The 25,567-nt window shown below is 42.2% G+C and overlaps 1 protein-coding gene across 1 annotated transcript in view; it reads right to left on the bottom strand.

Moving 5' to 3' along the window:
• The window catches only part of LOC144681035 (EH domain-containing protein 3), a 98,927-nt gene that overhangs the window by 12,850 nt on the left and 60,510 nt on the right, over window positions 1-25,567 (bottom strand). The window contains exon 4 of the mRNA XM_078542720.1: window positions 20,703-21,115. Coding sequence (XP_078398846.1) covers window positions 20,703-21,115 — 413 coding nt within the window. The remainder of the gene's footprint in view (window positions 1-20,702; window positions 21,116-25,567) is intronic.

Raw genomic sequence — 25,567 nt, 5'->3', positions numbered from 1 at the left:
CTACAGCACCTTTCCATGCAAGTGCAGGAGCTGAAAACAGTTGTTTTAAAATTCACTAACAATTGACTCCCTGCCTGGAGTCCATGATCACTACCCAGCCTCAAAAAAGCTGGAAGCCCAGCTCTGGCTGGAATTACCACCAGGCAAATAGTCTGAGCAGGGGAACAGGGACAGAAAGATCCTACCTTCTCTCTATTGAAGGCCCCAAACATTTCTTCCAGCTAAAGCTGCACTTCACCTTCACTTCTTGCAATTCAGTATATTGTATTCATTGCTCACAGTTTGGCCTCCCTGATATAGAGACCACCAGATGCAGAACACTTCCATTCAGTCCACGCTCTCACTCTGACCTTTGTCCTTGGCCTGCTGCAGTGTTCCAATGAAGCTCAAAGCAGGCTCAAGGAATAGCGCCTCATCTTTCAACCGGGAACTTTTACACACTTCTGGACACTGAGTTCAAGAATTTCAGATTGTAACCTCTGTCCCCATTTTCTTTTATTTTTGCTGTTTTTTTACCTCTTAGCTCCTTTACTTTCATATGGTAGCTGTTCAGAATCCTGTCACTGAAACCTCCTCTATTCATCTTGTTTCCTTACTTATCCCACTACCACTCCCTTTGACCTTGCAACACTAAACCTTTTGGCATTTGATCTCCTGCCTTTCCTTCTACTTCACCATAGATCTTCCCTTGTTCCCCACCCTCTCCCCTTTCACTTGCTCAAAACCTATTACATTGCTAACTTTTCCCAAAACTAAAGAAGGGCCACAGTTCTGAAGCATCAGTTCTGTTTCTCCTTGGATTCTGTCACACGTGGTGATATTTCAAGCTTTTTCTGTTTTTATTTAACTTCTCAAGCCATCCTGACTTTAATGCACATGGTAGTCCTTCATTGCCCCTGTCCTAGGATTCCTCGCCGAAGGATGATCATAGAGTGATAAACGTGGTCTTGTAAACATTGCTCACATCCTGAGAAAAGAAACAGGGTGGAAAGGATGTTTCCTCATGTGACAGAATCTAGAAATAAGGGTCATTGTTTAAAAAAGGGGTCGCCCATGTTAAACAGAAATGAGGAGAAATTTTTTCCTCTCTAGGGTCGTGAGTCTTTGGAACTCTTTCTCAAAAGGCAGTGGAAGCAGAGTCTTTAAATATTTTCAAGGCAAAGGTAGACTGATTCTTGATAAGCAAGGGGGTGAAAAGTTGTCAGGGTAGGCAGGAATGTGAAATTGAGGTTAAAGTCAGATTAGTAATGGTCTTATTGAACAGTGTAGCAGCCTTGAGGGGTTGAGTGACCTACTCCTGCTCCTAATTCATATGTTCGCATAGACTAGAACAATTGAGAGATTTTGGACAATGAAGTTCAATGTAAGCTTAAGAACAGCATCTCATCTTTTGATTAGGCACTTGATAGCCTCAATGACCTCAATAATTTCAGGTCATAGTCTCTACACCCATTTTTCTTTTTGCAGCCAGCAGCTATTGGTGGTGATTCTGCTTTTGCCACTTGCACCTACTCCTTGGCTCATCTTTTGTTTTTTTACTTTTTTAAATTATTCATTCATAGGATGGGTGTTGCTGGCTAGGCCAGCATTATTGCCCATCCCTAATTGCCCTTGAAAAAGTTGTGGCGAGCTGTCTTCTTGAACCGCTGCAGTCCTTGTGGTGTAGGTACACCGACAGTGCTGTTAAGAAGGGAGTTCCAGGATTTTGACCCAGCGACAGTGAAGGAACAGCGATATATTTCCAAGCCAGGATGGTGAGTGGCTTGGAGGGGAACTTCCAGGTGGTGGTGTTCCCATATGTCTGCTGCTCTTGCCCTTCTAGATGGTAGCGGTTGTGGGTTTGGAGGGTACTAAGGAGCCTTGGTGAGTTCCTGCAGTGCATCTTGTAGATGGTACACATTGCTGCTACTGTGTGTCGGTAGTGGAGGGAGTGAATGTTTGTGGATGGAGTGCCATTCAAGCAGGCTGCTTTGCCCTGGATGATGTCAAGCTTCCTCAGTATTGTTGGAGCTACACTTATCCAGACAATTGAGAGTATTGCATCATGCTCCTCACTTGAGCCTTGTAGATGGTGGACAGGCTTTGGAATGTCAGGCGGTGAGTTACTCGCTGCAGGATTCCCAGTCTTTGACCTGCTCTTGTAGCCACAGTATTTATATGGCTAGTCCAGTTCAGTTTCTGGCCAATGGTAACCCCCAGGATGTTGATAGTGGGGTGGATTCAGTGATGGTAATACCATTGAATGTCAAGGGGCAATGGTTAGATTCTCTCTTGTTGGAGATGGTCATTGCCTGGCACTTGAGGCATAAATATTACTTGCCACTTGTCAGCCCAAGCCTGGATACTGTCCAGCTCTTGCTGCATTTGGACATGGACTGTTTCAGTATCTGACGAGTCACAAATGGTGCTGAACTTGTTGCATTGCTATCCCCTTTTTTTGACTTGCACCATCATCCTTTTAAACTCCCTTGCTTGGCATCCTATCATAAACCTTTTTTCTACCCCGCCCCAGTTTCTTTCCCTGTCTCTAAGTAGCAATAGCAGAATAGCAGTTGGAAGGCCATTGGAAGCGAGTGTCACAGATGTTGACAGGAAGAAACTGAACAAGGAGAAAAGGAGAGAAAAAAAATAGATAAGCATTTAGTTTTGTAGGGCAAGAACAGACTATTGTGACAGTGTAGGTTGTGGATCTTGGGAAGGAGGTAGAAACAAAGTCATCTCCTCTGGAGTGAGTGTCCCTAACCCCACATAGCTTATTGCTACTTTGGTAGCATTTACCTCAAAACCTGTAAAGAAACTTCATAGGGCAAGTTTTCCAAATTAGAATGCAGAAAAATGATTTGCAATCCAATTGGCCATCTCACACCAACTAGAATGAAATGAAACTTGATTAATTATCAATAGCTGGGCACTCAAATCACAAAATTGTATTGAACTTTGCCACAATGGACTAGATTTTTTAAAAAGTGAAAGCTCACCTGAAATTGCATACTTACCGATAAAGAACGTTTGCATTACAAACTGTCTAATGCAAAAGCATAACAGAGTTCTGAATATAATATTACTTCCCTTACTACAACTAGAGAGTGATAAATTCCAACTTTCTCTACATTTACAATGTTCCAGGAACTAATTTGCATCCCAATAGGAAAGTGCATCCGCTAAACTATTTGGGGCTGACTACATCAAGGTTGCAGATCATCAACTTAGCAAACCAGCTGTTCTTTAGTGAAAGGTTGTCCAAGAACAACAAACTAGGCGTTGCACACACTCAGAAAACATGACCAGGGACAGGGAGACTCCATAGCAAAAGGCAATTGTAACCTTGCCATCATTAAAGGTAGTTAAATCACCAGGACTTAAAAAATTGATTTTATAATGACTGCAAATATTTGATACCCACCCAATCTGCTTCAGCACACGAAAAAGCCTGCTTTTCCCACTCATGCAAAAGCCAACAAGTTTCAAAATCATGCTTTCCACAGCTTTGGGCTCCTTGCTGCCCAGTGCTGCTGACTCAGTATGGCTCCATGTGGACTGGCAGCCTTCCTGTATCTCTTCAAAAACCAACCATTCTTTACGTATATGCTTGACCTGACTTCTACAGGCTAACCCACTACGAACTGTATCAGAGGCCAGCCTCACTGGACCTCTGCACATGGGTACTTTGGAACAGGCATCAGTTAAGGATCAGTTCATTTCTTCCCTGACTTGATAGCACCTCAACATGAATCAGCTAACTTAACACAGGCTGGGTACTGAACTTGGGATCCTTGTGTTGTGTGGTTCAGTCACACTCTGGGATGTGCCTTTATACACTGAGCCTTCTCAATTGCCCCTGCCTTTACCAGAGCATAAATTTTTTTTCCCAGCAGAAAAAATTGTATCCTTTAGTAAGCTTGGCAAAAGCCATGAACATTCTCTGTTTTAAAGGGAACTTCATTAAATATGTTTTAATGTAAAGGAGAGCTGCTGGATACAAACTAATATGGCAGATGGTTATTCAAAATGGAACAGCCAAGTTTGCTGCCTAGAAGGCACAATCAAGTGAGAGTCTGAACTTCTGGGTCTCAATTTCAGTATCAAGGTACTGTTGAGTTATATTACCAAATCAATAGAGCATCAATCTAAAGCTATGCTGAAGCTTCGTAACAGCCTGGTCACTGAGGCAACATCAAAGCCCAGGAATGATGGAGAGGGTCACTCATTTAAACCAGAGTCCTAGAGAATATAGTTTTGAAGGGAAGGCTAGGAAAGCTCTAAGAGCCCCAAGAGAAAAGATGAATAAATGAAAAGCATATGAAGATATTCAAAATGCAAAGTGGAATAGAAGAGTGTAATGCTCAGCACCGTTAAGAGATTAAACCAAGAGTGCAGGACAAGGATGCTTAGGTACAAATCGATACAAGACAACTGTAGGCTTGCTGTCAGGAAGCACTTCATTCGCATTGCATGATGAATATCTAGCTGACTTTACTGGGCAGGCAACCAGAAGCAAATGCTCAAACATTAAGAGGCAGTCTTATCACTTCAAAAATAATTTATCTGTTGTGAATAAGTATTCTGATGAGGGATTGAGGTGCTGTACAAATACATGTATTGTTTTTTTCTCTCTCTTTCATAGCAGCCTGGGTCTCGAGTCAGCTAACCCAGCTGCTCACCCTTATTTATTTTCAATGGTGCTGTTGTCTTCCTGTAAAGCAGCTGCAAAGTGAAAGCCCAACCCTGTACATGTATGCAGGGCAGACTGTGACACTGTGGTCAATGCATAAGCACACACTAATGACTCATTGACAGTGACTTATGACAATGATAGATTGATTTGTCCATGGTGATGTTGTGTTATAGTCTTAGTCCCGAGTAAGAAAATGGGCCATTCTAACTGGTGAAAAAAATCCTGTACTGGTTTCTAGCTGCAGGAGAACTACACTACAGGAGAACTACACTACAGGAGCATTATCAATGTGGCTTTTAAGGCCTCTATGGAGGCAACTTTTTAAGATTGGATCGAATTGCTTTTTTATTATTTTTGTATTATGACATATCCTTAAAAGTCCACCTATGATTAAGTTAGTCCATGCAAAATCCAAAGTAGAAAAATAGGTTATACTGATATTAACAACTTTTGAGTAAATGTAAAGCAAATGCTCAACATTGCATCAAGCTTTAATTCCTTACTGATTGCATATAGGAGCCATAGGATTTGCACATATGTTGTTATTTTCTAAATGATCAAATGTAATCTCACCACTAGAATTCTTCTGCAGACCAACAGTCAAAACCAGTAAATAATTAATCCAGTAACTAGTCAAAGCAACCAGCACAACCAAGATGCTTCACTATTTTAAAAGGACCTAAAAGACTACTTTAAAAAAAGGGTCTGAAGGATAGGCGAGAACAGTCAGTTACGACAAGTATTTCCAAGTGACACAAACAGGAAAACAAATTCAAGCTCCGGAAACTCTCGGGATGTATATGTAATAATTCATTTGCAAAACTGCTTCCCTTTTAACAAAAGGAAGAGCACCTTGACCTTACAAGTGAGTTGGAAAGGATCATTATTAAAGTTGATTATATTCCAGAAAGCACCCTGGATCAAGTACAATAGATAGCCTGTAACATTTATTTGGGAGTTAGGTCTGAAAGATATAAGACTCTGGGATTGGAAAGTAACCATTCTGGACTAGCAACTTCATGTTCAGTGCGTAGCGGAGACCCAGGTAGATCAACAATAATTTGTGGGAAGCTAGGTGATCTCAGCCAAGCCAACAGTGGGAATATAAATTGGTTACAACATTTCCCAAGGCTGGGGTCTGGCAATCTTTGGCTGGAATTTCTGATCCTGCTGATTATCCAGTGACCACTCCTGGAAATGATGTCTAGGCAGACATAGAATCAAATCCCCATGTTAACTCACAAAATAAGCTGGGCAAGATACCAGATGGCTGCTGTGTTTCCACTCACTCCTACTATCTGAGCTGCAGTATAAGCAACCCCCTCCCTTCTCAAAGCAAACATTGAGGTCTGTGCTTCTTTGAGTCATGTGAAACGTGAAGGTTATTTTTTGGGTTGAAAGTTATAAACCTGGTGTGCCTATTCCTTCAATTTTAGGTAAAGCATTTAAGGGGAAGCTAGACAAGCATTTGAGGGAGGAGGAAATGGAGGGCTGTGGATAAGACTTAAATGAAGGCAGGTGGAGTCTTGAACATAAATTCCAGCATGGATGCCGAATGGCCAGTTTCTATGCTGCATATCCTATGTAATAATGAAAAGCATGCTGCAACTTTAAGATAAATGCTTCTATATCCAATAATCAGCTTACTTATTCTAGAAATAAAACTTTAAAATACCTGTTTTCAGCAAATATATTGTGTATATACAGTTAGAACACCACCAGGCCACCTAGGTAATGAATATGCATTGTTCTCAAAGTTGGAACTACATCAGGTGGGTCAGAATTTCTTTAGTAGCAAGTATATTAACAGGCTAGGATTACAGACATTTTTAATTAAGATTCATGTTACCCATTGCAATTAACTTTGAATACTGCATGTTATGAATATGCCATTCAAATTCCCCACAAACACAATGGTAAAACTGAAAACTACAGTCAGCTTTCACACACCACCCTAGGGTTGATTCCAGGGCTGAACCCACAGGAGAGCTGCACTCTAAGTATGCATGGGTTAGAAATGGGGTAATATCATTGTAGGCTTAATCCTGTGAAACACCTTGGGATTTAAGTGATATAAATGCAACTAGTTAAACTTTTGGTTCATAGTAAGATCTTTTTCAGTCTCAGGGTGTCCCAAAGCAATTCACAGCCAAACATATTTAAGGAAAAATATGATAGAATCTCAAAATCTGGAAATAAAAACTGCAAATGCTGGAAACACTCAAATCAGGCAGCATCTAGGGAACAGTTAATGTTTCTGTTAAATGATTATCAGGACTGGAAACAATAAAGATATAACAGGGTGAGGCAGGGAAAGGGACCTTCACTAAAGAGGATACAGGAAGCAGCTATAAATCAGGAAATGGAAGGGAGGGAGGGACTATGGCGATTGTATTTTCCTGAGAAGTGGTGCTGAGTAAATTGTGAGAGTTGCGGGTCCTGATGGACTTCATCCTAGTGCCTTAAAAGGAGTGGCAAGTGATACAGTTAATGCATTGGTTTTAATTTTCAAAAACTTCCAAGATTTGCGAAGGTCCCATTAGATGGAAGATAGCAATTGGAACTCCATTATTCAAAAAGAGAGAAAAAAAGCAGGAAATTAGCCAGTTAGCTTTACATCTGTCATAGGGAAAAATGTTGGAAGCTATTATTAAAGGAGCTACCGCAGGGCACTTTGATAAGTTCAAGGTAATCAGGCAGAGTCAACATGGCGTTGGGAAACAGAAACCATGTTTAACCACCAATCAAGTCAGACGGAGTACAGCATTAAGTTTCAAGGAAGTAAGGCAAGGCTGGATGGCCTCTACTTTTAATGCCAGGAGCGTTACAGGTAAAACGGATGAGTTAAGGGTGAGGATTGATACGTGGAATTGTGATCTAGCAGCCACTGAGATGTGGTTGAGGGAGCGGCAGGATTGGCAGCTCAACATTCTGGGATATAGAATTTTCAGGCGAGACAGGGGAGGGGGTAAAAGAGGAGGAGGCATTGCATTATTAGTTAAGGAGTCAGTTACTGCAATAAGGAGAGATGATATCTTGAAGGGGGCATCAAATGAAGCTTTGTGGGTAGAGTTTAGGAATAAAAAAGGGGCAACCACATTGTTACGTGTTTATTTATAGACCCCCAGATAGTCAGCGGGAAATTGAGGAGCAAATATGTGCACAATTTGCAGGTGTGTAAGAACAATAACAATAGGGTAATTTATTAGGTGATTTCAACTTTCCCAACATTAATTGGGATAGACAGAGTGTTAAGGGCTTGGATGGATTGGATTTCTTAAAAAGTTCTCCTGTACACATTTCAGATCAATATGTAGAGGGTCCAACAAGGGATGGCGCAGTGCTGGACCTAATTCTGTGGAATGAAGCCGGGTAGGTGGCTGAGGTGGTGGTGGGTGAGCATTTTAGTGATAGCAAACACAACATGGTACAGTTTAAGTTTGTTATGGACAAAGAAATAGACAAGTTGCATATAAAATGTTTTGGATTGGGGGTGGGGGGGGGGGGGGGAGAGAGTGGATTTTAGTAAAATAAGGCAGGATCTGGCCAAGGTAGACTGGGAACAGATACTTGTGGGGAAATCTACAGAGGAGCAGTGGCGGGGGGGGGTTAAAAAAGGAAATGGGAAGGGTACAGACTCAACATGTTCCCTCTAGGGTGATAGGAAGGAGTAACAAGCCCAGAGAGATTCAGGTTATGATGAGAAGGAGAAGAGGCTTTTAGCAGGTACAAGGGAAGCAAATCAGCAGAGGCATGAGTGGAGTGCAGAAAGTGCAGGGTGGAGCTTGAGAAAGCAAGTAGGAGAGCAAAGAGGGGATATGAGAAAGCTCTGGCTGGTAAAAGTAGGGAAAATCCCAAGATATTCTACAAGTATATCAATGGGAAGAGGATAACCAGGGAAAGAGTAGGGCCTATAAGTTCCAAGGGGGCAATCTATGGGTGGAGCCAGAAGACATCAGTAGAGTGTTGAATGAATACTTCACATCTGTCTTCACACAAGAGGATGAGGATGAAGGTATCGAACTCTGGGAGAGAGACGGCGAGGTTCTTAAGCAAATTGTTACAGGAAGTGACAAGGTATTGGAGGTGCTGGCAGGCTTAAAAGTGGACAAATCTCCAGGTCCGGTTGATTTGGGTCCCAGACTGCTGAGGGAGGCAAGGGAGGAGATCACAGGGGCTCTGACCCAAATTTTTAATTCCTCTCTGGCCATGGGGGAGGTGCCAGAGGACTGGAGAACAGCTAATGTGGTTCCGCTATTTAAGAAGCATTGTAGAGATACAGGCCAGTGAGTCTCACGTCAGTGGTTGGGAAACTATTGGAGAAAATTCTGACGGAGAGAATCTATCTCCACTTGGAGAGGCAAGGTTTGATCAGGGATAGTCAGCATGGCTTTGTCAGAGGGAGGTCATGCCTAACAAATTTGATTGAATTTTTTGAGGAGGTGACCAGGTGTGTAGATGAGGGTAGTGCAGTTGATGTTGTCAAAGGCTTTGCTGAAATCCATATTGACAAGGTCCCACTTGGGAGACTTATAAAGAAGGGAAATGCATATGGGATACAGGGTAATTTGATAAGATGGATTCAAAATTGGCTTAGTTGTAGGAGACAGAGGGTGATGACAGAAGGATGCTTTCATGACTGGAAGCCAGTGTCCAGTAGCATACCACAGGGATCTGTGCTTGGTCCCCTATTATTTGTCATTTATATAAACGACATAGATGATTATGTGGGGGGTAGGATTACTAAGTTTGCGGATGATACAAAGATTGGCTAGGTGGTTAATAGTGAGGTTGAGTGTCTTGGGCTACATGAAGATATAGATGGGATGGTCAAATGGGTAGATAAGTGGCAGATGGAATTTAACCCTGAAAAGAGAGAGGTGATACACTCTGGAAGGAGTAATTTGACAAGGAAGTATTCAATGAACAGCATGACACTAGGACGTTCTGAGGAACAAAGGGACCTTGGCATGCGTGTCCATAGATCTCTGAAGGCGGAGGAGCATGTTAGTGGGATGGTGAAAAAGGCATATGGGACACTTGCCTTTAAAAATTGAGGCATAGATTACAAAAGTAGGGAGGTCATGTTGGAGTTGTATAGAACCTTGGTGAGGCCACAGCTGGAGTACTGTGTGCAGTTCTGGTCACCACATTATAGGAAGGATGTGATTGCACTGGAGGGGGTGCAGAGGAGATTCACCAGGATGTTGCATGGGATGAAACACTGAAGTTATGAAGAGAGGTTGGATAGACAACTCATTCTCCTGTACATCGATGACGGCTTCAGTGCTGCTTCATGCTCTCGTCTGGACCTGGAAAAATTTATTAATTTTGCATCCAATTTCCACCCCTCCATTTTCACATGGTTCATCTCTGACACTTCCCTTCCTTGACCTCTCTGTCTCAATTTCTGGTGATAGACTGTCCACCAATATTCATTACAAGCCTACTGACTCCCACAGCTACCTTGACTACAACTCCTCACACCCCGCTTCCTGTAAGGACTCCATCCCATTCTCTCAGTTCCTTCGCCTCTGTCACATATGTTCTAATGATGCCACTTTCAAAAACAGTTCCTCTGACATGTCTTCCTTCTTCCTTAACCAAGGTTTTCCACCCATGGTGGTTGACAGGGCCCTCAACTGTGTCTGGCCCATCTCCCACACATCCGCCCTCACACCTTCCTCTCCCTCCCAGAACCATGATAAGTGAGGACAAGGGGGACCCTATCACTCCACCAGCCTCCGAATTCAAAGGGTCATCCTCCGCCATTTCCGCCAACTCCAGCATGCCACCACCAAACTCATCTTCCCTTCAACACAAAAACAGAAATACCTGGAAAAACTCAGCAGGTCTGGCAGCATCGGCGGAGAAGAACAAAGTTGACGTTTCGAGTCCTCATGACCCTTCAACGGAACTAAGTAAAAATAGGAGAGGGGTGAAATATAAGTTGGTTTAAGGTGGGGGGTGGGGGGCCTGCCCCTTCACTTCCTCTCTCCTCACCGTCCAAGGGCCCAAACACTCATTTCAAGTGAAGCAGCATTTCACCTGCATTTCCCCCAACTTAGTCTACTGCATTCGTTGCTCCCAATGCGGTTTCCTCTACATTGGAGAGATCAAACGCAGACTGGGCGACCACTTTGCAGAACACCTTCGGTCTGTCCGCAAGAATGACCCAGACCTCCCTGTTGCTTGCCATTTTAACACTCCACCCTGCTCTCTTGCCCACATGTCTATCCTTGGCTTGCTGCATTGTTCCAGTGAAGCTCAACGCAAACTGGAGGAACAGCACCTCATCTTCTGACTAGGCACTTTACAGCCTTCCGGACTGAATATTGAGTTCAACAACTTTAGATCTTGAACTCCCTCCTCCATCCCCATCCCCTTTCCGTTTCTTCCCCCTCCCTTTTGTTTTTTCCAATAATTTATATAGATTTTTCTTTTCCCATCTATTTCCATTATTTTTAAATCTATACCTTTTATGCCCTTTTAGTCTTATTTCACCACACCCCCACTAGAGCTATCTGTACCTTGCGTGTCCTGCTATCCATTTTTAATTAGCACATTCTTTTAGATAATATCACCACCTTCAACAACTTTGCTCTTTTGTCTGTGACATCTTTTGGTTATCTGCTCCTATCACTGCTTGCTTGTCGCTACAACCGCCCCCCACACCCCACCCCCACCTTAAACCAGCTTATATTTCATCCCTCTCCTATTTTTACTTAGTTCTGTTGAAGGGTCATGAGGACTCGAAGCGTCAACTTTGTTCGTCTCCGCCGATGCTGCCAGACCTGCTGAGTTTTTCCAGGTATTTCTGTTTTTGTTTTGGATTTCCAGCATCCGCAGTTTTTTGTTTTTTACATCTTCCCTTCAACCCCTGGTGGCATTCTGCAGGGATCGTTCCCTTTGGACACCCTGGTCCACTCCTCCATCACCCCCTACACCTCAACCCCCTCCCACGTCACCTTCCCATGCAACCGCAGAAGGTGCAACACCTGCCCCTTTACTTCCCCCCTCCTCACCATCCAATGGACCAAACACTCCTTTCAAGTGAAGCAGCATTTCACTTGCACTTCCCTCAATTTAGTCTACTGCATTTGCTGCTCCCAATGCGGTTTCCTCTACATTGGAGAGACCAAACGCAGACTGGGTGACCGCTTTGCAGAACACCTTCATCTATCCGCAAGCATGACCCAGACCTCCCTGTCGCTTGCCATTTCCCACCACACTGCTCTCATGCCCACATGTCCGTCCTTGGCCTGCTGCAATGTTCCAGTGAAACTCACTGCAACCTGGAGGAACAGCACCTCATCTCCAGACTAGGTACTTTACAGCCTTCTGGACTGAATATTGAGTTCAACAACTTTCGATCATGAACTCTCTCCTCCATCCCGACCCCCTTTTTCCAATAATTTATATATATTTCTCTTTTCCCACCTATTTCCATTATTTTTAAATGTATTTCCATCCATTGTTTTATTTCTACCTTTTAGCCTATTTCGATCTCTTCCCACCATCCCACCCCCACCAGGGCTATCCGTCCCTTGCTCGTCCTGCTTTCTAACCTTAATGTCAACATTAGCCCATTTCTTAGCTAATATCACCACCATCAACATCTCTGTCTTTTTGTCTATGACATCTTTTGGCAATTTCCACCTATCACTGGCCCTCTACCCAGTTCTACTTGTCCCAGCCTCCTTAAACCAGCTTATATTTCTCCTCTTTTCTATTTTTCCTTAGTTCTGGTGAAGAGTCATACGGACTCGAAACGTTAACTGTATTCCTCGCTGCAGATGCTGTCAGACGGGCTGAGTTTTTCCAGGTATTTTTGTTTAGGATAGACTTGGGCTGCTTTCGATGGAGCACAGAAGACTGAGGGGCGACCTGATCGAGGTGTACAAGATTATATGAGGGGCATGGACAGGGTGGATAGGGAGCAGCTGTTCTCCTTAATTGAAGGGTCAGTCACAAGGGGACATAAGTTCAAGGTGAGGGGTAGGAGGTTTAGGGGAAATGTGAGGAAAAACCTTTTTACTCGGAAGGTGGTGACGGTCTGGAATACGCTACCTGGGAGGGTGGTGGAGACGGGTTGCCTCACATCCTTTAAAGCACCACCTGAATGAACACTTGGCAAGTCATAACATTCAAGGCTATGGGCCAAGTGCTGGTAAATGGGATTAGGTAGGTAGGTCAGGTGTTTCTCATGTGTTGGTGCAGACTCAATGGGCCGAAGGGCCTCTTCTGCATTGAGATCCTGAGATTGTGTGATTCTATTGAAGTTCTTTGAGGAAGTATTATGTGCTGTGGATGAAGGGGAACCAGTAGATGCACTGTACTTCGATTTTCAGAACGGATTTGATAAAGTGCTACATCAAGGGTTATTATGAAAAATAAGCACTCATGGTGTCAGGGGTAACAATGACATGGATAGAAAATTGGCTGGCTAACAGGAAGCAGAGAGTAGGCATAAATGGATCTTTTTCAGGTTGGCAGGATGTAACTAGTGGTGTGCCACAGGGATCAGTGCAAGCACCTCAACTGCTTTACAATTTATATAAATGATTTGGGTGAAGGGATAGTTGCCAAATTTGATGACAAAAATAGGTAGGAAAGTAATTTGTGAAGAGGGCTTAAGGAGGCTACGAAAATATATAGATAGCTTAAGTGAGTGGACAAAGATCTGGCAAATAGAGTATAATGCGGACAAATGTGAAATTATCCATTTTGGCAGGAAGAATAAAAGAGAGGCATATCATCTAAATGGTGAGAGGTTGCAGAGCTTCTAGATTCAGAGGGATCTGGGTGTATTAGTGCATGAGTTGCAAAAGGCTAGTATGCAGGTACAGCAAGTAATTCGGAAAGCTAACAGAATGTTATAATTTATTGCGAGGAGGATGGAATATAAAAGTAGGGAGGTTATGCTTCAGTTATGCAGGGCACTAGTGAGGCCACATCTAGAGTATTGTGTACAGTATTGGTCACCTTATTTAAGGAAAGATGTAAATGTGTTGGAAGCAGTTCAGAGAAGTTTTACCAGACTAATGCCTGGAACAGGCAGGTTGTGTTATGAGGAAAGGATGGACAGGCTAGGCTTGTATCCACTGGGGTTTAGAAAAATAAGAGGAGACTTGATTGAAGCATACAAGATCCTGAGGGAACTTGACAGGGTGGATGTGGAGAAGCAGTTTCCTCTTGTGGGAGAATCTAGAACTAGGGGTCACTATTTAAAAATAAGGGTCGGCCGTTTAAATGGAGATGAGACGAAATTTTCTGAGGGTCGTGAACCTTTAGAACCGTTCCTGAAAAGGCAGAGGACGCAGGGTCTTTGAATATTTTTAAGGCAGAGGTGGATAGATTCTTGGTGAGCAAGGGGGTGATAGGCTATCGGGGTTAGGCGGGATTCAGATGAGGGTACTATCAGATCAGCCATGGTCTTATTAAATGATGGAGCAGGCTTCAGTGGCCGAATGGCCTACTCCTGCACTTGTTCATATGGGAGAGGAGGAGAAAAAGGGCCAAAAAGGGAGGGTTTGTGATAGGGTGGAAGGCAGGAGAGAAAAAAAGACACCGGTAATGAGAGAAGTAAAAGAAACAAGGAGGTGGAGGAACATCATATGCGACATACTATGTGGGGAAAAAAAATGGGAGTAGTGGTTATGATCTGAAATTGCTGAACTCAAATGTTGTGTCTGGAAGGCTGTCAAGTGCCTAAGTGAAAGACGAAATTCTGTTCCTTGAGCTTTCATTGAGCTTCATTACAACAGTGTAACAGGCAGAGGACAGAGGTAAGAGTATATCACACAAAATCAGTGATTGAACAGAGGTGTTTCAAAAAAGCAATCACCCAGTGAGGGGTGTAACAGGTTGAGGGAATGGTCCCTTTGGGATGCTGGAAGATGGGTTTGGTGGCAGCATTATGTTGCAGGTGGTAGAAATGGCAGATGATTTTTTTTATTTATTCATTCATGGGATGTGGGTGTCACTGGCTGGGCCAGCATTTATTGCCCATCTTTAATTGCCCACAAGAAGGTGATGGGCTTCCTTCTTGAACTGCAGTCCATGCGGTGTAGGTACACCCATATTGCTGTTAAGGAGGGAGTTCCAGGATTTTGGCCCAGCGACAGTGAAGGAACGGTGATATATTTCCAAGTCAGGATGGTGAGTGACTTGGAGGGGAACTTCCAGGTGGTGGTGATCCCATCTATCTGCTGCCCTTGTCCTTCTAGATGGTAGTGGTCGTGGGTTTGGAAGGTGCTGTCTAAGGAGGCTTGATGAGTTCCTGCAGTGTATATTATGGTGCACATTGCTACCAATGAGCGTCAGTGGTGGAGGGAGTGTGTATTCATGCATATGATGCTAATAAAGAGGGGTGCTTTGCCCTCGATGGTGCCCAGCTTTGAGTGTTGTGGGAGCTGCATTCACCCAGGCAAGTAGAGAGTATTCCATCACACTCCTGACTTGTGCCTTGTAGATGGTGGATAGGCTTTGGGGAGTCAGGTGGTGAGTTACTTGCTGCAGAATGCCCAACCTCTGACCTGCTCTTGTAGCCACAGTATTTATACAGCTAGTCTAGTTCAGTCTTTGGTCAATGGTAACCCCCAGGATGTAGGTAGTGGGGGATTCAGCAATGCGAATGCCATTGAATGTCAAGGGAAGATGGTTATTATCTGGCATTTGTGTGGTGTGAATGTCACTTGCCACTCATTAGCCCAAGCCTGAATGTTGTTCAGGTCTTGGTACATATGGACACTGACTGCTTCAACATCTGAGAAGTTATGAATGTGCAATGTTCAACACCAATCATCAGCAAACATCCCCATTTCTAACCTTATGGAGGGAAGATCACTGACAAAGTAGAAGATGGTTGGGCCTAGGACACTACCCTGAGTTACTCCTGCAGCAGTGTCCCAGGGCTGAGATGACTGACCTCCAAAAACCACAAAACTATCTTCCTTTGTGCTAGTGGAGAGTTTCTCCCCCCCTACCGATTACCATGACTTCAGTTTTACTCAGGCTCCTTGATGCCATGTTCTGTCAAATGTTGCCTTGATGTCAAGGGCTGTCACTCTCATCTCACCTCTTCTAACCATGTTCAGGCCAAGGCTGCAATGGAGGTCAGGAGCTGAGTGGCCCTGGCAGAATCCAAGTTGAGCATCAGTGGGCAGGTTATCGCTAAGCAAGTGCTGCTTGATAGCACTGTCAACCACTTCCATCACTTGACAGATGGTTGAACGTAGACTGTTGGGGCTAAGGGGCCAGGTTGGATTTGTCCTGGTTTTGTGGACAGCACATACCTGGGCAAATTTCCACATTGTCCGGTAGATGGCAGTGTTGCAGCTATACTGGAAGACTTTAGGTAAGGGTAAAGCTAGTTTTGAAGCACAAGTCTTCAGTACTATTGCCAGAATACTATCAGGGCCAACAGGCTTTGCAGTGCCCAGTGCTTTCAGCCATTTCTTGACATCACATGGAGCGAATCAAATTGGCATCTATGATATGGGGACCTCAGGAGGAGGCAGAGATGGATCATCCACTCGGCAGTTCTAGCTGAAGATGGTTGTAAATGCTTCAGCCTGTTCTTTTTGCTAGGCTCCCCCACCATTAAGGATGGGGATATTTGTGGGGCCCCCTCCTCATGTTTAGTTGTTTAATTGTCCACCAACATTCACAACTGGATATGGCAGGACTGCAGAGCTTAGATCTGATCTGTTGGTTGTGGGATTGATTAGTTCTGTCTATTGCATGCTGCTTATGACTGTCTTGCCACCTTGGGCCACCCCTCCCAACAACAATAAACTTCATTGGCGTGTCCATTCTTTGCATTCTATTTCCCCCTTTTTTACAGTATACCCAAGTCGCCTGCCTGCCAAGACTTTTTTGTGCATAATGAACCCAAAGAACATCTCACTCAAAAGGAAGCAATACAGTCATACGAACATACAAAATAGGGGCAGGAGGTCATTTCAGCTCCTTGAGCCTGCTCTGCCATTCATTATCATGGCTGATCTGTTTGCATTTCAAATTCCACATTCCCATCTACCCTCAATAACCTTTGATTCCCTTGCCTAACAAGAACCTATCAACCTCCACCTTAAAAACATTCAAATCATCCTGCCTCCACTGCCTTCTGAGGCAGAGTATTCCAAAGTCCCAAAACCTTCAAAAAAAGGTCTCATCTGCCCTATAAGGGCAACCCCTAGTTTTAAAAACAGGGCACTGAGCTCTGAACTCACCCACAAGGGGAAATAGCTTCTCCACATCCACCTTGTCAACCATGTTCAGGGTCTTATATTCCTCAATCAAGTCACCCCTCACTTTTCTCAATTCCAGTGGAAAAAAGCCCAGCCTGTCCAACCTTTCCTCATAAGACAATCCACTCATTCCAGGTATCAATCTAGTAAACCTCCTCTGAACCACCTCCAATGCATTTACACCCTTAAACAAGGGGACCAAAACTGCATACAATATTTGAGATGTGGTCTCACCAATGCCCTGTATAACTGAAACACACCCTTACTTTTATGTTCAATTCCACTTGTAATAAAGGATAGCATTCCATTAACCTTAATTGCTTGCTGTACCTGCATACTAACTATGTGACTCATGCACCAGAACACCGAGATCCCTCTGTAGTTCGGAATTCTGCAGCCGTTCTACATTTAGGTAATACTCTGCTTTTGTATTCCTCCTGCCAAAGTGAACAACTTTACATTTTCCACATTATACACCATCTGCCAGATTTTTGCCCACTCACTTAACCTATCCAGATCTGTCTGCAACCTCCTTATGTCCTCTTCACAACATACTTTCCTACCTATATTTGTGGAATCTGCAAATTTAGCTACCATGCCTTCACTCCCCTCATCTATGTCATTGATATAAATTGTAAAAAATTGAGGCCCAGCACAGACCCCTGCAGGACTCCGCTCATTACATCCTACAAATCAGAAAGATACCCATTTATACATACTGTTTTCTGCCAATCTTCTATCCATGCTAATACATTATCCCCTACACCATAAGATTTTATTTCCCTCAACCCTTGTGGCACCTTATCAAATGCCTTCTGGCAATCCAAGGACAGCATGTCTACAAGTTCCCCTTCATCCATGGTGCATGTTACTCTTTCAAAAAACTCCAATAAAATTGGTTAAATATGATTTCACTTTCATAAAACCATGCTGACTCTTTCCAATTAACTTGAGTTTTTCTAAGTGCCCATCTATAACCTCCTTAATGATCAATTCTATCACCTTTCCCATGACAGACATCAAGCTAACTGGCCTATAGTTTCCGGTTTTCTGCCTCCCTCCCCCTTCTTGAGCAGAGGGGTTATATTTGCTACTTTCCAGTCTGACGGAACCTTTCTAGAATCCAGGAAATTTTGGAAAATTAACACCAACACATCTACTACTTCATTAGCCACCTCTTAAGGCCCTGGCATGAACTCCATCAGTACCCAGAGACTTGTCAGCCCACAGCTCCATCAGTTTGCTCAGTACCACTTCCCTAGTGATTGTAATTTCACTAAGTTCCTTTCTCCCTTCCACCTCCTGATTTACAGCTATTACTGAATGTTTTTTGTATCCTCTGTAGCGAAGGCAGAAGCAAAATATTTGTTCATTTCATCTGTCATTTCCTTATTATCTACTATTAACTCCCCATTGTCAATCTCTCTAGAGGACCAACACTCACTTTACTTACTCTTTTCCTTTTTAAATACTTGTAGAAACTCTTGCTGTTTTAGATTTCCAGCTAGTTTCCTCTCATACTCTAACCTTTTAGTCATTCTCTGCCATTTTGTATTCTGACCAATCACCCAACCTGCCACTCACCTTTGATGCTTTCCCTAACTTCTTTAGTTAGCTACAGATGGTGGATCCTTAATTTAAAATTTTTCTTTATACTAAGAATATACTTATTCTGAAAAACCCCCTAAATGTTTGCCACTGCTTCTCTATTGATCTATCCCCAGCCTAGTATTGCAGTTCACTTTAGCTAGCTCAGTTTTCATGTCCACATAGTTGCCCTTATTTAAGTTTAAAATACTAGTCTTAGATCCACTCTTCGCCCTTTCAAGCTGGATGTAAAATTCAATCATATTGTGGTCACTGTTACCTAGGGTGCCTTCACTCGAGGTCATTAGTTAATCCTGTCACATTACACAATACCAAGTCTTATATAACCTGCTCTCTGGTTGGTTCCAGAACATGCTGCTCTTAAACTCTCTCTCGAAAGCATTCTATGAACTCCTAATCCAGGCTACTACTGCCATTCTAATTTATTTATTTTATTCTATTTTTTTTTTTTTAAAAAGAGTTTATACGGTGATTAAACTTATCCATGATTATTGCCGTTCCTTTATCACAAGCACCCAATATTTCTTCTTGTATACTTTGTCCTACATTGTGGTTACTGTTAGGGGGCCTGTAGACCTCTACCAATAGAGACTTCTTTCCCCTACTATTCCTCATCTCCACGCAAACCAATTCCACATCCCTTTTAGCAGCATTTTCTGTTTTATTTCAGTTTTCCAGCATCCACAGTATTTGGCTTTTATCCACATCCTGGTCTCCTGAACAAAAAGGTCATCTCTAACCACTGCACCAATGTGATCCTTCGTCAACACTGCTACCCCTCCACCATATCTAGCTTCCTGCTCTTCTTGAATGTCATATACTCTCAATATTCAGGACCCAATCTTCATCATCCTGTAGTCATATCTCCATAATGGCTATCAGATCATGTTTATTTACTTCAATGTGTGCCTTCAATTCATTTAATTTATGAATGCTACACGCATTCAGATACAGAGCCTTTAGTTTTGTCTCTTTGTAACATGTAGTCTTGACTATTGATGTATTCTTAGGTTTTATCTCTTTGCCTCTTCCTGCTATTCTGTGGCCCTTGTTTCCCATATTACTGTTATGGTCTCCTGCCTTGAACCATCCTCTGATTTGTCACATCTATGCAAGCTTCATCCCTCATCCTCCCCCACCCCCCTTGTTTAGCTTAAAGCCTTCTCTACTTCCCTGGTTATGCGATTCACAAGAACATGGTTCAGGTGTAGACTGTCTCAACGATGCAGCCCCCACTGGACATTGTTTAAGTGTGGATTACAAATGTTTAAACTTTATACTTGCTACTCTACTTGTAGAGAAATAAAACAAAGTAGTAAATGCTAAGAGGAAATAAATATTTGCAAGTTTGAGCCTTACAATCTAGGGTGTGCTAGACAGGTGTGCAGTGTTTAAGTTGAGGTACATAAAATATTAACTAAATTTGAAGGAAGCAAACCCAAATTATCACATCAAAAGTGACCAACGTATAAAGACATGAATGGAAAGTAGTTAAAAATTTAAAGCACAAGAAAAACAAAAATCTATATTCAAAGAGTAATATGTGTAGAATGGTCTGCCATACATGGCAGAAGGACAAAAATCAAGATCAAAACACAGGTGGATGCTATTATGACAGTGCTGCAGAAAAGCTTCAATGGGCTAAATGATCTTTTCCCATCTCTTAAAATTCTCGAATAATGCACATAGGGATATGGAGGAAACAAAAAAGTTCAGTTTTCAATCATTTAAAGATTTGAAGCAGTGTTACTGAACTGTCCAGAAGTCTGGACTAATGGTCTGTAGTCATGAGTTCAAACCATCTCAGCAGGCGGGGAATTTAAATTCAATTAACTCCAGATTTTAATTCCAGATTTATTAATTAGTAATGGCAACCAAGAAACTACTGGATTGTCATTAAAAAAAATAAAATTTGGTTCACTAATTTGGTTCTTTAGGGTAAAAAAAAAATCAGCTGTCCTTACTTACGAGACTCTCCAGGCCCACATTAATACAACTGGCTCTTAGCTGCCCTCTGAAATGGTCTAGCACACCATTTAGTTGTATTCACCACCACTTTTTAAAGGCAATTAGATATGAGCAATAAATGTGGCTTTGCCAATGACACCTGTATCCTGTGAATGAGTAACAAAAATTTCCCTTCAATATCTTCTACGCAAACAAACCTTTGCAAGACGTGCCCTCTTGATCAGGTCATTGAGTTTTCGTAAAGCAGCATTTCGAGGAAGGCTTTGGATATCTTTAAACAAATCTTGTTCTTCGGCCTCGAAAAGCTTGCGATTGTCTGGAATCAGCAGAGGATGAGACCAGAACGAGCCAATGTACACCCGAATCACTTCGGGAGTATTGACAATTTTGCCCAGAGACCACATGAGCGCACCATAAACACGCATCAGCTGTTGGGTCTCAATCTGGTCTGCCTTGTTCAACACTACACGAATCTTGTCCTCATGATTCTTCAGTGCTTTGATAACTTCAGAAAACTCATCAGAAATGTCCAGCTTGTGAGCGTCAAACAGGAGCACGATACGATCAACACGCTCTGCGAACCATTCCAATACTGCAGCAAAGTCATAACCTGGAAGTGACATCAAATGGAAAGTTTACTTTGCTTTAAAATAGGAAGGGTACAAAATCATCTGCAATTTTTCCAAATTAAAGGGGAAAAAGAAAAGATAATGTACAGGAATACTTTTGTGACGGGAAGTGGTGACAGCTAATGATCTACATACGAACATACAAGTTAGGAGGAGTAGGCCACTCAGCCCCTCAAGCCTGCTCCGCCATTCAATAAGATCATAGCTGATGGAATGCAACTTCAACCCCACATTCCTGCCTACCCCCGATAACCTATCTACCTTTGCCTTAAAAATATTCAAAGGCTCTGCTTTCACAGCCTTTCGAGGAAAAGTTCCAAAGACTCTCAACCCTCAAAAAATTTCTCATCTGTCTTAAATGAGTGACTCGTTATTTTTAAAACGGTGACCTCCAATTTCATCCACCCTGTCAAGACTCCTCAGGATCTTAAAGGTTTCAATTAAGTCGCCGCTTGCTCTTGTAAACTCCAGTGGAGACAAGCCTAACTTGTCCAGCCTTTCCTCATAAGACAAACCAGCCATTCCTAGTATTAGTCTAGTAAACCTTCTCTGGACTGCTTTTAAAGCATTTACATCTTTCCTTAAATAAGGAGGAGACCAGTGCTGCACACAATACTCCAGATGTGGTCTCACCAATGCCCTGTACAACTGAAGCATAACCTCCCTACTGTTGTAATCGATTCACCTCTCAATAAATTATAACATTCTATTAGCTTTCCTGATTACCTGCTGTACCTACATACTAACCTTGAGATTCATGCACTAGGACATACAGATCCCTTTGAATCTCGCAGCTCTGCAATTTCTCACCATTTAGATAATAAGCTTTTTTATTCTTCCTGCCAAAATGAATGATTCCACATTTGCCCACATTATACTCCATTTGCCTGATGCCCACTCAACCTGTCACTTTGTAGCCTTCTTACATCCTCTTCACAATTTACTTTTCTACCTATCTTTGATTGTCAGCAAATTTAGCATCCATTTCTTCGTCCCCTTCATTTATATAAATTGTAAGAAGTTGAGGCTCCAGCACTGATCTGTGGCACACCACTCATCACATCCTGCCAACCCATTTATGCCAACTCTGCTTTCTGTTAGCTAGCCAATCTTCTTTCCATGTGAATGTTACCCGCTACACCATAAACTTTTATTTTCTGCAATAACCTTTGATGTGGCAAATGCGTTCTGGAAGTCCAAGTACAGTACATCCACCAGTTCCCCTTTATCCATGACATGTGACTCCTTCAAAGAACTCCAATAAATTGGTTAAACATGATTTCCCTTTCACAAGGCCGTGTTAACTCTGCCTGACTTTTTCCTAAGTGTCCTACTATAACGTCTTTAATAATAGCTTCTAACATTTTCCCTACGACAGATGTTAGGCTAACTGGCCTATAGTTCCTGCTTTGTCTCCCTCCCTTTTTGAATAGGGGAGTTATTTTTACAATTTTCCAATCTAATAGAACCTTCCCCGAATCTCAGGAATTTTGGAAAATTAAGACCAGTGCATCAATTATCTCACTATCCACTTTAAGACCTTAGGGTGAAGCCCATCCAGACCTGGGGATTGGTTAGCCCGCAACTCCAACAATTTGCTCAATACCACTTCCTTGGTGATTGTAAATTTTCCCTAAGTTCCTCCCTCCCTTTCATTTTCTGATTTACAGCAATTTCAGGGATGTTACTTGTGTCCACTATAGTGAAGACCCATGCAAAATACCTTTAACTCATCACTCAACTTTCCATTATCAATTCCCCAGATGCACTCTCACTTCTGTGATCTCTCGCTTCCGTGTTACAAGACCCAAGTAAAAATTTAACTGATTTGAATTACTTATTTTTCAGGTGCTAAATTACATAATGACAAACAAAATGAAGTTATTAAATTTTACATGCAAATTAGTCAAATGGATTTAGATTTACATTTAGCAATTTTGACTTTAAAAAAAAAATAAAATGCCTGATCTGCTTACTCAACCCATAAATTGTCCTGCAGTGTGTTGTATCCATTTTATGGTATCATCTGAAAATTATTATACCCGTGTTAAAACATTTACTTAGGTTTTCCCAAATTCCACAGCACAAAATGGTCCTGATGGCAGTGTAAATATTCTCTGTGGTTGCGACCACGATGTCTTATCCATGCTCGCCTTCAGCTCTGACACCAGTCACACTATCCTCCTCAAACAGTCCTCCACCCCGAGCATTGTTTCGTTCAGTGACACTGGATGTTTAAGATTGGAATTGAGCAACGGCAATGAAGCTTAACACAGGCCAATATAAAGTGGTGCACAAGAAAAATGGGTAGCAAGCATTCCTATTACGGAAATTGCCAAATTGCCATCAATAAAATTCAAAAAAGATGTTCACAGGTTTTATACCAGAGGTAGATGTGGTTGTGAAAAGAAGTTCATGGAATTCTAGTTATCACTAGAATCACTAGAAATCACTGGAATTCTAGTTATCACAAGGATCTGTAAATCCACCAGAGCTCAAGAATGCTGTGGAGTATCGAGTTCTGTCTTTTGGATGAACGTTGAGGTTTTAGAAGAGGGACAATGCAGATTCATTACAAGGCTGCCTGGTTATGTCTAAATATAAAAGCTCAAAGAAAGGAACTTCAGAATGCAATGCTGCTCAACCTCATCATTCATCGGAAGGAAACTGAAATTCAAGTATGGTTGCTCAGATGCAGCTGTAAAGCTCACATTGAAGAAAAGGGACATGTTGAAGCTTTTCATCTTGCACTCACCAGGGCACTTCACAAGAATACCAATAAGGGGAAAACAACAATTTATACTGCATGAGAAGTGCTGATTGATGGAGGCATTGCCATGGAGAGTGCATGAGTGATGGGGGCCGACAGTTAACTGCCAAGCATTGTTTGAAATTTAAACCAGGCAGTTTGACCCTGATTGGTCAAGGGATTGCCCTGGGGAATGAACCAGTGAATGGCTGTCACTTACTTTGTTTAGTTGAAAGGAGCGCAATGTGTACACATGTTCTGTCTGTAAAGAACAGAGCCCTGTGTATTAATATATGTAGCTTCCAGTATACATAAAAAGCACCACACTGCGAGCCCAACTGACAATCTTAAAAAAAAAAAATTGCGCTTGCAACCAATTTAAGGGCATGGAGGATTATTTAGCAAAATGTTGTCCAATCGTGGAATCACATCTAATGTTAAGACACTGAGTTTTGCAAGCACGGACTGGTTGGGTTGGGCAGAGTCTCTACATTGCCTGTTGAGAATAGTGGCTGGGACATAATTTTTGATACGATCTGCCAGTCTTTGGGACATAAGGCTACCTAACATCACACTGGCACTGAAATTTGTATACCACATAACTCATTTGTGCAATAGGCAGAACGTCTTTTTGGCTTGACGGCAGCATCTTAGTTAGTGGTGAATACCACTCGTGTTACTCCTGCTTAGTAGTAGCATGAAACAGCTAACTTCACCTGCTGCTTAAAGTTCATGTTGCTCACCTCAGCTTGCCAGTTACATCTGCTTATCATTTTTCTCTGCTCCCTGCCTCCCACCCCACTCAAATCTTTTTTGGGCAAATGTTCTTGGAACTCCCTCTTAAAATTACTGTTGTGACCAGTCTAAATTGCCTTCCCCATTCCAAATAAGAACTGCCTAATGTGCGAATTAATTACTGCCTAATCTGCAAATTAATTACATCAGATCTGTTCAATCACGTTCCCCCTTTGCAGTCTTGTCCTGTGCCCTTCATCACCATCTAAGGCTCATGGCAAAAAATCTCTGAAGAGTTCATCTTGTTGATACTCTTCATAAGCACTACAAGGTCAACATAATCATCAAATCTTTCCTTCGGCCAGGTACAACACTAATTTGCAGCAATACACAGCTTCATTTTTCATGCAACTAGAAGATGACCTTCAGTAATTCTGTTGTGGATTAAGTAGTGAAATTCCATTTGGTTTAAATATTTATGGTTTCAGCTCAAGGGTTAATTTTTATGGAGCATGCTGCCAGAATTATTTTTTTTTTGCAAAAATACGAGAAAAAGTTTGCCTCAACTGGGTATTGAAATCAGCATATTCTGCAACTTCTCCCAAAGATTCTAATGCAAGGCTGGACATTTGTATAAAAATAGCTTCTCATTCATGAATTTATCTCAATTGTACTTCACAAGAGGAAAACTATTACATAAACAGGATAGCAATTTTATGAAATGTGACAGCTATTATACAGGCAGTTTTTTTCAAATAGTTTCCAGCTTAGTGAGTCATTATATTAACACACTGAATGACTTTTAGTCTTAATTTCATGTTGCACGGCATCAGGGAGCATTGTTCTGGAACGCCAGTGACACAATGGTAGAGAGGATATCATCATCATCTGCACAGTGCAAGATATTGTCCTGCAGACGAAACCAAGTTAATCTTTGTTGTAATTACCT

The sequence above is a fragment of the Cetorhinus maximus genome, chromosome 5, assembly GCF_964194155.1.
Source record: "Cetorhinus maximus chromosome 5, sCetMax3.hap1.1, whole genome shotgun sequence".
In the NCBI taxonomy this organism is placed as follows: Eukaryota; Metazoa; Chordata; class Chondrichthyes; order Lamniformes; family Cetorhinidae; genus Cetorhinus; species Cetorhinus maximus.
Note: the sequence above shows the minus strand (reverse complement) of the source record. Positions and strands in the feature narration are given on the sequence as shown.